At 57.7% G+C, this 9,765-nt stretch overlaps 1 protein-coding gene across 1 annotated transcript; it reads left to right on the top strand.

The window, feature by feature from the left end:
- Positions 1–9,224, top strand: DLL3 (delta like canonical Notch ligand 3). The gene is made up of 9 exons (XM_056136925.1): positions 1–69; positions 201–482; positions 1,203–1,260; positions 3,225–3,467; positions 4,622–4,833; positions 5,755–5,977; positions 7,167–7,746; positions 8,155–8,239; positions 9,100–9,224. Exons 1-9 carry the CDS (start codon positions 1–3, stop codon positions 9,103–9,105), a joined length of 1,758 nt encoding a protein of 585 aa, XP_055992900.1. The 3' UTR covers positions 9,106–9,224.
- The last annotated feature ends 541 nt before the right edge of the window (positions 9,225–9,765 follow it).

Raw genomic sequence — 9,765 nt, 5'->3', positions numbered from 1 at the left:
ATGGTTGCCCCGCGGACCCCCCAGAGCTGCTTCCAGACGGTGATCCTGGCGCTTATTTTCCTCCCCCAGGTCAGAGCTGAAGGTGCAAAGCGGGGGGTGGCGGGAGGCGGGGCGAGGAGAGGCTGGGAAGGGGCTGGGAAGGGGCTGGGGCGCACCTGGGTCCCCGCGGCCCCCTCACTCGTGGCTGCTTCCCGCCCCAGGCGCTGCCCGCGGGCGTCTTCGAGCTGCAGATCCACTCTTTCGGCCCCGGGCCAGGCCCGGGGGCGGCGCGGTCCCCCTGCAGCGCCCGGGGCCCCTGCCGCCTCTTCTTCAGGGTCTGTCTGAAGCCGGGACTCTCGGAAGGAGCCGCCGAGTCTCCGTGCGCCCTGGGCGCGGCGCTGAGTGTACGCGGACCCGTCTACGGCGAGCAGCCCAGAGCACCCCGAATTGACCTGCCATTGCCTGATGGTTTCTTGAGGGTGCCCTTCCGGGACACCTGGCCGGTGAGAGCCCGTGGGTGCCTTACTCAAACCTTAACTTTCTGCCGTGTCCAATTACCAGGGTCCCAACTTGCTCCCCATCCTCACCCCAAATTACCAGAAGAGTAACTACCAACCGGAAGGCCACACTCAAAGACCCCTTAACTGTAAGATCCTAAACATGAGATTCCACATTCTCTGACTCCAATTTCCTTTTGAGCACCCCAAATTACCTGAACCTCAAACTTCATCCTTGTGAAATCCTAACTCACAGAACCTACTTCTGCTGCTTGGGGGACCCTAAACACTGAAACCCCCGTCTTTATCCCCAAATATGCTCACACCTTGGGACATGCCTCCCCTCCCATCTCCTTGTACTTTATTCAACTCTGCTACTCCACTTGGGGCCCATATTCATGACTCACTTCTCCAGTCCTATCTCCCACCCTGATGCCCCAGCGTTCAGAGATGCAGAGATGTGCATTAAAATTCCAGATCTTTGTCCTTTGTACTGTTTTTTTGTGGTTTCAGTTAACTCATCTGTAAAATGGGGCATGGGGCATCCCTTTTAGAGACTCAAAGTAAATGCCGCCAAAATGCCGCTGCTTCCCAGAACCCTTTCCTCCAGGGAGTGTCCCCTTCCAGGTCCCCAAATGGTCCTCCCTCCCCTCCCTCATCATCCCCTGACCTCCACTGCACATGCTTCTGACACCGTCCCCCTTTCCTCTCCCTGACTCCTTCCAGGGAACCTTTTTTCTTGTTATAGAAACCTGGAGAGAAGAAGGAGGGGAGCAGGTTGGAGGTGAGTGTCTTAGTCTGGGAACTGTGGAATCTGGGTGACCTCACAGTTGGTGCAGGAAAGGGACAGACACAGGGCTGTCTGGGCGGGGGGTGAGGAACGGGGGGAGTACTCCTGGGTTGTGACCCTCTGATTTTGAGGACATCTCAACATGGAAAAATCCTGGAGGCCGGGAGATGGCCCAAAGGACTGGAACGACTGCTCGGCATGCACAGAGCTCTGGGTTCAATCCCCAGCACACCATGGCCTCCTGAGCACTGCCTGATGCTCCCCAGCATTGTGTGGGGGGGAGAAAGCCCTCAAACAAAATCAAATACAAAATAGTTCTGGTTGGAGCTGGAGAGATAGTACTTGCATGTGACTGGTCCTGGTTCAATTCTGGGCACTACCACTGGGTCCCTGAGCACCACCAAGAGGAGTCCAGGCAGAGGCAAAGCCCCAAGCAGGTGCAGCCTGTCACCTCTGATTTTGAGGACCCTGGGGGCCTAACATGAGCTACATCTGGCTCTTCTCTATGAATCTATCCCCTGGTCCACAGGGACTATGTGGGTCCCCCGGGGGAAGGGGACAGTGTCACTGGACACTGACACCGAGGTTCAGGGTTGAGTAGGGATGATCTGATTCTTCCTTTGAAGCAGATTCCATAGCTTTGAAAGCCTGTAGTGGGGGTTCAGCCACCACTATGATAGAAGGATGTCCTGTGGCACTGTGCTGGGTGTCACTGCCCTGCTAGAAGGAAACAGCCCTGCAGTGACAGCCATCGATGGCCCAGCTGCTGGCACCTCTGTCATTTGTGAGGTGCTCAGGGAGTCCCAGGGGCACTTCCAGCGATTCTTTCTGGCCTCCAGAAGTTCAGTGCTTGGGTCCTGCCATGTGGGGACCACCAAGGCCATTCCAGCAGACACAGGAACCTCCAGCACTGCACCCAGCAGTGCTCCAGAAGCCATGAGGTATTGGGGATCTAACCCAGAGCACACTTACCCCCCATCATTCTGACCTTAGAAGATTGTGAGGTATGAATTGGGATGTAATAACCCTCCCCCACTACCCCCTTTCCAGAGCCCTGATACTGGGATGGGAGTGATAGTATAGCTGGTAAAGTATTTGTTTTGCATGAGGCTGACTCAGGTTCAATCTCTAGCACTCCATATATAGTCTCCTGAGCACTGCCAGGAGTGATCCCTGAGCACCTCTTGGTATGTAGGCCACGCAACCCAACCCCCCCACCCCGCAAAAAAAAAAAAAAATCCCTGATATTATCCTCGGTCGTACAGAGATCTCAGATGTCATAGGACACCAAGAGGCTTCACACTCCTTTAACATAAAGGTGTGTGGGGTCGGAGTGATAGCACAGCCGGTAAAGTTCTTTTCCTTGCACGAGGCTGACCTGGGTCCAATCCCCAACATCCCAGATGGTCCAAAAATGCTAAAAAAAAAAAAAAAAAAAAGATTCTGGAGACAAAATATGGACTTTGGGGCCTTGTTTGGAAGTTGCATCCAGTGGTCTCAAGACACTGTGGGGTTGGGGATCAAACCCCAGCCTCTGACATGTAAAGCATGTGCTCCAGTCTGATGAACCATGTCTCTGGCCCATTTTTTTCTTGCAGGTGGGAGCCACACCCTGATGTGCTCGGGGGCTGTTTCCTGCCTCTGTGCTCCAGAGTGACCCCTGGCCGTGCCATGGGAACTATATACCATGGCGGGGGGGGGGTTGAACTCACCTCACCCACATGCAAGACAAGCACCGTGCTTCGTCTCTCTCCACATACACACCCCAAAGCCTTTTTTGGGATTTCTTATGAAAGAACTTATTATAGGGATGCTAGGTGGGTAGGTGACATCAAAGGCCCATTAGTCTTTCTCATGCTGCTCACCTCCTCTCCCCGGATAAGGGTTTATTTGGGTGACAGGAGACCCGAATGTGGCCGTGGTCGGGTCCCCCCAGCACTGCTCGCTTCTCCCTGCAGGGCCGGCCTGGAGCTTGCTGGCGCGCGTGGCCGGCTGGCGCCGCCTGGCAGCCGGGGGACCCTGGGCCCGGGATGTGCAGCGCGCAGGTGCCTGGGAACTGCGCTTCTCCTACCGCGCGCGCTGCGAGCCGCCCGCCGTCGGGGCCGCGTGCGCGCGCCTCTGCCGCTCGCACAGCGCCCCCTCGCGGTGCGACCCGGGACTGCGCCCCTGCGCGCCGGCCGAGGAGGAGTGCGAGGACCCCCGTAAGTACAGCCTTCTACTTGTGGGATCCCCCACTTAGCTCACTCCCGGGCGCCTCTGCCCCCATCACAACCCAGCTACCTGAGAGTGCTTCTTTAGTACCCCACACACCTCGGATTTAGGAGGGCGCTGGCCCTTGTATCCCAGTTCCCCGCTCCAGCTCCTCAGGGGTCTCTGCTCCCGGCTATGATGCCTCCGGAGTTCTGGGGACTCCGGCCCCTCCCCAGACCCATTCTCAGCAACTTCCCATGACCCAGCTATGCCGTGGGGGGAAACGGAAGCCCCTAAACTCTCTTCAGCTCTTCCTGGGAACTCCAGCCCTTCCCTCTTTCCTATATTTTCATTCCCACTAGGAACCTAAACTTATCTTCCAACCCCCGTAGGAACCCAAACTTTTGCCCCTTAAAGATGCTCAAAGCTCTTCTAATTCTGGGGGTATTCTCTACAGTACCCCGACAGGAGCCTTAGAAATTCCTCTGAAAATACCAATTCTCCTTCTTTCATCCCTATGATTACATACCCCTTTGTGTGTGTGTGTGTGTGTGTGTGTGTGTGTGTGCGCGCGCGCGCGCGCATGCACGCAGATGCACACCACATCCCACAGTGCTCAGAACTTAGTCTGACTCTGAACTCAGGGGACCCTGGGGCGGGTATTGGGGATCCAACTCAGGTTGGCTGTGTGCACAGCAAGAGCCCTACCTGCCTATTGCTCTGGCCCCCTTCGCCTCCTAAAGCTTCCCAGCTTCCACTCCTCAATCCCCTCCCCAAATTTCTGAGTCCCAGAAGGCCTCAGGACTCTCAGACTTATCCTCTGATCCAAGACCCTCTTCCACATCTTCCCTGGTGGGGGCCTTTCCCCACCCCTGAGCCCTCCCCTCATCCTCTCTCCACACTCGATGGGTGGGCCCTACTCCAGACGCCTCCCAGAAGCATAGCTTTGGAGCCTCAGGGCTGACTTTAAGCCCTGCACTGCTGCTCCCTAGCAGGGCACACACCCTCCCCTCTCCTCTTTTAGCCTCAGTTTCCCTGTCTGTAAATTCGGGGTGGCAGCGCCATGTACCCAGACAGTTGCAGGTCCAAGGGGGGAGGCGTTGCTGAGGTGTCCGAATTCCCCCACATCTTCAGCTGCTGTTTTCTCTCCTCTTTTGGCCCACAGCTGTCTGCCGGCCCGGCTGCAGCCCTGAGCATGGATTCTGTGAGCAGCCCGATGAGTGTCAATGCCTGGATGGCTGGACAGGGCCCCTCTGCACCGTCCCTGTCTCCACCAGCAGCTGCCCCAGGGGCCCATCCCTTGCCAGCCCTGGATGCCTCAGCCCCGGACCGGGGCCATGTGATGGGAACCCCTGTGCTAATGGGGGCAGCTGCAGTGTCAGTATCACTCTCCTACCCTTCCAAACTGGGGGTTTCCGCCAGCCCTGTCAGGGCTCCCTAAGAAACAGCCCAAGGAAGGCGGCCTAGGGAACCCAGTTTGCACGAAGGCCTCCGGCAGGATTCAGTGGGGTGTGGAAACGGGAGTGAGGAGGTGGCAGGGGGTGACCCATAATGACCTCCATGCCCCTAGTCTGTGGGGTGAGAACAACTCAGGGCTCCAGGAGGGCTGGAGGGCCAGGCATCTGGCTCTGGGGGCACTTTAGAGGCTCCCCAGTGATGGCCCAGACCTGGTGCTTATATAGCCAGTCTTGGCTGAGTGGAAGTGGGGGCAGTGAGTGGCCGTTGCAAAGCACAGGTGTTTTGGAGACCAAAGCCTGGTGTGTCCTGGGATCAAATAGCTCAAGTCTGGCCACGGGGGGGGGGGGGGGGGACTGTGAGACACACTTAGGGTTCAGCTAGGTCAGGACCCAAGAAGGCTCATCAGAGGGTTGGAGCCATAGAACTACGGTGCCAGACCTGGGTTTGATCCCCAGCATCCCATGTGGTTCCCAGAGCAATTCCAGGAGTAATTCCTGGACGCAGACTGGGTGTGGCCCAATAACTACAAATAAAATAAAATGAAAGAAGGGTTATCAGAGAAGACAGCGTGGAAGAGGAGGGCTTAGAGCCAGGAGTTGGAAGCAGGAAGTGGCTTTAGGGCCGGGACTGGGGAGGATGGAGCAGGCTGGTGGATTCTGGTAGGCCAAGTTGGAGAGGTGGGAACGGGATTCCTGCGGGGGGGGGGAGGGGACTTCCCAAGAGACACCCCAACCATGACCAGCCCCCCTCAGTGAGGGAGACGGAGAAGGGGCTTGGGGTTTTGCTCCCCAGAGTTCCCCCTCCCGCATCCGAAGTCCTCTTGCGTTTGCCTTTGCCCAGGAGACAGCGGCGTCCTTCGAATGCGCCTGTCCCCGGGGCTTCTACGGGGCGCGCTGCGAGGTGAGCGGGGTGACCTGTGCTGATGGGCCCTGCTTCAATGGTGGCTTGTGTGTAGGGGGTGCAGACCCCGATTCTGCCTACATCTGCCACTGTCCACCGGGCTTCCAAGGCTCCAATTGTGAGAAGAGAGTGGACCGCTGCAGTCTGCAGCCTTGCCAGAATGGTGAGGGAGGAAAACACCCGAGGGAGGGAGGGTGGGCCTGGGCATGTGGCTTGGTGGGGGGGGGGGTGGCCCACAAAGGGGGCTGGCCTAGAGTGGGCGTGGCCAATCGAGGGGCGGGGCAGAGCCCTGTCAGTCAGGGCTGAGCTACCAGGTTCTGCTTTTCCATGGCTGTGACCTGTCCCCTATGCCTGGTCTTAGGCTGCCCGGTTATAGGTTATATCCTGGACAGGGAGCTCTTTTCCCTCCCTGGAGATTCGGCTAGGAATGAATCAAACCCCACCCTTAGTCACGCTGACCACGATAATGATACGGGGGCCGAGAGAGTACCGGGGTTAAGGTGCTTGGCTTGCAAACTGTAGACCCCGGATTCGGTCGCTGGCACAGAGTATGTGGTAGCCGTACCACCACCAGAGGTGGGGCACAGAGCACAGAGTCAGAAAAAAAAAAAAGCAAATTTGAATGTGCAAGAATCCCTTCCTATAGTAATATCCTCTCTGATATTCACTGGGTGTGTTCTCTCAGCAGCCAGCAGTGATCAGGGGGAGGCAGACTAGTTCTCACAGTCCAGCGAGGTCAGGGCTGTGGTGGGCTGAGAGCAGGGCTGCAAGAGTCGAGTCCAGGTGAGCTGGGGATGAGAAAAGATGAAAAAGAGAGGTAAAAGGGAAAGGGATCTCTAGTCAGGGATAAAGGACTGGGGAGTTTCACCACGACGTCCTGGCTGTGCTCACTCTTTAAGGGGTGGCTGAGACGGAGAGAAAAGGGTCAAACCCAGAGAGCCCAGGAGGTGAAGCTCAATTCACCCCACACGAGGGACAAAGCCAAGCCGGCTGCTTCCTGGCAAATTCCAAGAAGCTGTCCCTTATTTTTTTAAATGTTGGCATCTGGGCCACACCTGGCGATGCTCAGGGATTAGTCCTAGCTCTGCGCTCAGGATTTACTCCTGGCGGTGCTCTGGGGACCACAAGAGATGCCGAGGACCGAACCCGGGTCGAACACGTGCAAGGCAAGTGCCTACCCCGCAATCGGGCCCCAAACTGTCCCTTAAATGATAGAGGGGACAAACGAAATCGCGAGCGAGTCTGGGGTTCCAGGGCTGAGACACAGCGGGCAGGCGACCTTGGGGGGCGGGTGTTGCGAGGCCCGTGTTGCGGGGCCCGCCCTCCACCCCCTAATGCCCCCTTCCCCACAGGGGGGCTCTGCCTGGACCTGGGCCACTCCCTGCGCTGCCGCTGCCGCGCGGGCTTCGCGGGACCGCGCTGCGAGCACGACCTGGACGACTGCGCCGGCCGCGCCTGCGCCAACGGCGGCACGTGCCTGGAGGGCGGCGGCGCGCGCCGCTGCTCCTGCGCGCTGGGCTTCGGCGGCCGCGACTGCCGCGAACGCGCCGACCCCTGCGCCGCGCGCCCCTGCGCCCACGGCGGCCGCTGCTACGCGCACTTCTCGGGCCTGGTGTGCGCCTGCGCGCCCGGCTACATGGGCCCGCGCTGCGAGTTCCCGGTTCACCCCGACGGCGCGGACGCGCTGCCCGCGGCTGCCCCGGGCCCGCGGCAGGGCGAGGACGCGCAGCGCTTCCTTCTGCCGCCCGCGCTGGGGCTGCTGGTGGCCGCGGGCTTGGCCGGTGGCGGGCTCTTGCTGGTCCATATCCGACGCCGCGGCCCCGGCCGGGACACTGGGTCTCGCTTACTGGCGGGGACCCCGGAGCCAGCGCACACACTCCCCGATGCCCTCAACAACAGGAGGACACAGGACTGTTCCGGGGACGGCCCAAGGTGAGGGGCCGGGCCAGCGACAGTCCAGCTGCCCCCCAGGGTGGCTAGTCTGTGTAATGGAGTTGGCCGGTTCCTCGTCGGACCTTTCCGATTGATCCGTCTTCGGCTTCTACCCCTATTCTTTTTTAATTTACTTTTTTTTTGGGGGGGGTCACACCCGGCGATGCACAGGGGTTGCTCCTGGCTCATGCACTCAGGAATTACTCCTGGCGGTGCTGGGAATCGAACCAGGTCGGCCGTGTGCAAGGCAAACGCCCTACCTGCTGTGCTGTCACTCCAGCCACTCTGAGCCTATTCTGACTGGGTCGTTCCACAGTCGCTGGTTTTGGGATTCCCCGGTGGTGGGAAGGGGAAAAAAAAAACATTAACCGAGAGTTTAGAGCCTGGATTTTTATCCTCTCGCAGCAGACCCTCAGTGGATTGGAGTCGCCCTGAGGATGGAGAATCTCGTACTGTTTACGTCATACCTGCCCCGTCGGTCTATGCTCGGGAGGTACTAGCCCATTCTACACTCCCCGTCTGTAGTATACTGTGAGCACCCTGGCCGGAGCAACCCCCTGCATTTCCTGTGGTCCCTTTTCTCAATCTGTCAAAGGGGGGAAGGGTATAGACACTGGAAGGTTCTTCAGCCCACTTTCTTACGGTTCTGATCATTTCATTCGTCCTTGATTTCACTTGCTGTTCTGAACTGACCATTTTCTCTGAAAGACCGGAGGTCTTTTTCTTTCATATTTCCTCTCCTCTCCCCTATCACCCCTCCCCTCCCCTCCTCCTGGGGGTGGGGTGAGGGGCTCAGCCAAAGCCTCCCTGGTTGTCAGCCCCTGGGAAGAGGGCAGGGCAGGGCTGAGACTGACACTCCCGCTTTGCCTCCCTGCTTCCCTCCCTCCTTATTTGCAGAAGCTCTTCCTTTTCCTTCCTTCCTTCCTTCCTTCCTTCCTTCCTTCCTTCCTTCCTTCCTCTTTTTCTTCCTTGCTCCTTTCTTTCTTTCTTTCCTTCCTTCGTTTGCTTTTTGGGTCACACCCGGCGATACACAGAGGCTACTCCTGGCTCTGCACTCAGGAATCACCCCGGCGGTGCTCAGGGGACCATATGGGATGCTGGGAATCGAACCTGGGTCAGCCACTTGCAAGGCAAACGCCCTACCCGGTGTGCTATTGCTCCAGCCCCTCCCTTCTCTTTCTTACACCATGCAGTACTCGGCATCATTCATGGTGTTGCTCAGGGGACCATCTGTGGTGTGGGGATCAAATCCGGGTTAGCTGCATGTGAGGCGAGGGTCCCGCCTCCTGCACTATCAGTCCCGGCCCAGAAACTGCTGCTGTTTCTAACGCTGCCCCTGCACTGTGTTTCTAGGCCTGACCTGCTCCTTCTCCATCAGCCCCTGGGCATGCAGCCTGGATGTTTTTCTATTTCCTGGGTGCTTCCCAGTCTCTACCTCGGACACGTTGGAGGGCAAAGCTGGAAGTGGTGGCAGGGAGACTTTTACCTCTGGAAGTTGTACATACTGGTTATTTATATGCTGGTTTTCTTTCTCCCCTCTACTCAGTCATTTATGAAAGGTTCTTTGTCTTTGGTGTCGATGCTGCAGGGGTCAGAAACAATCCGGAGGGGCCAGAGAGATAGTACAACAGGTGGGGTGTTTGGATTCCTATTCAGGGTTGGAGTCCTGGCACTCCATACTGTGCCTTGAGCCCTCCAGAAGTGATCCTGGCAGTTGTTGCCCCCCCCAAACACACACACCACACACACACACGAGAGAGAGAGAGAGAGAGAGAGAGAGAGAGAGAGAGAGAGAGAGAGAGAGAGAAAACAATCCAAGTGGTTTAAAAAAATAAAAGGATAAGTTGTTCATTAAAATGACTCCTGTGGTGGATGTCTCTTTAGGGCTGAATGCCTCCAGTGTTTCACTCGTTCCCTCTGAAACGGTCTATAAATGTGGTCTCATTGCACCTGGCTTGTCACGTGATTCAGCAGGTCGGCTTATTCTCACTGACTAGGATCTGCTTCAGAACACTGTAT

Source organism: Sorex fumeus, unplaced genomic scaffold (assembly GCF_029834395.1).
Source record: "Sorex fumeus unplaced genomic scaffold, SorFum_2.1 ptg000122l, whole genome shotgun sequence".
Classification (NCBI taxonomy): domain Eukaryota; kingdom Metazoa; phylum Chordata; class Mammalia; order Eulipotyphla; family Soricidae; genus Sorex; species Sorex fumeus.
This window is presented reverse-complemented; position numbering and strand designations above follow the sequence as displayed.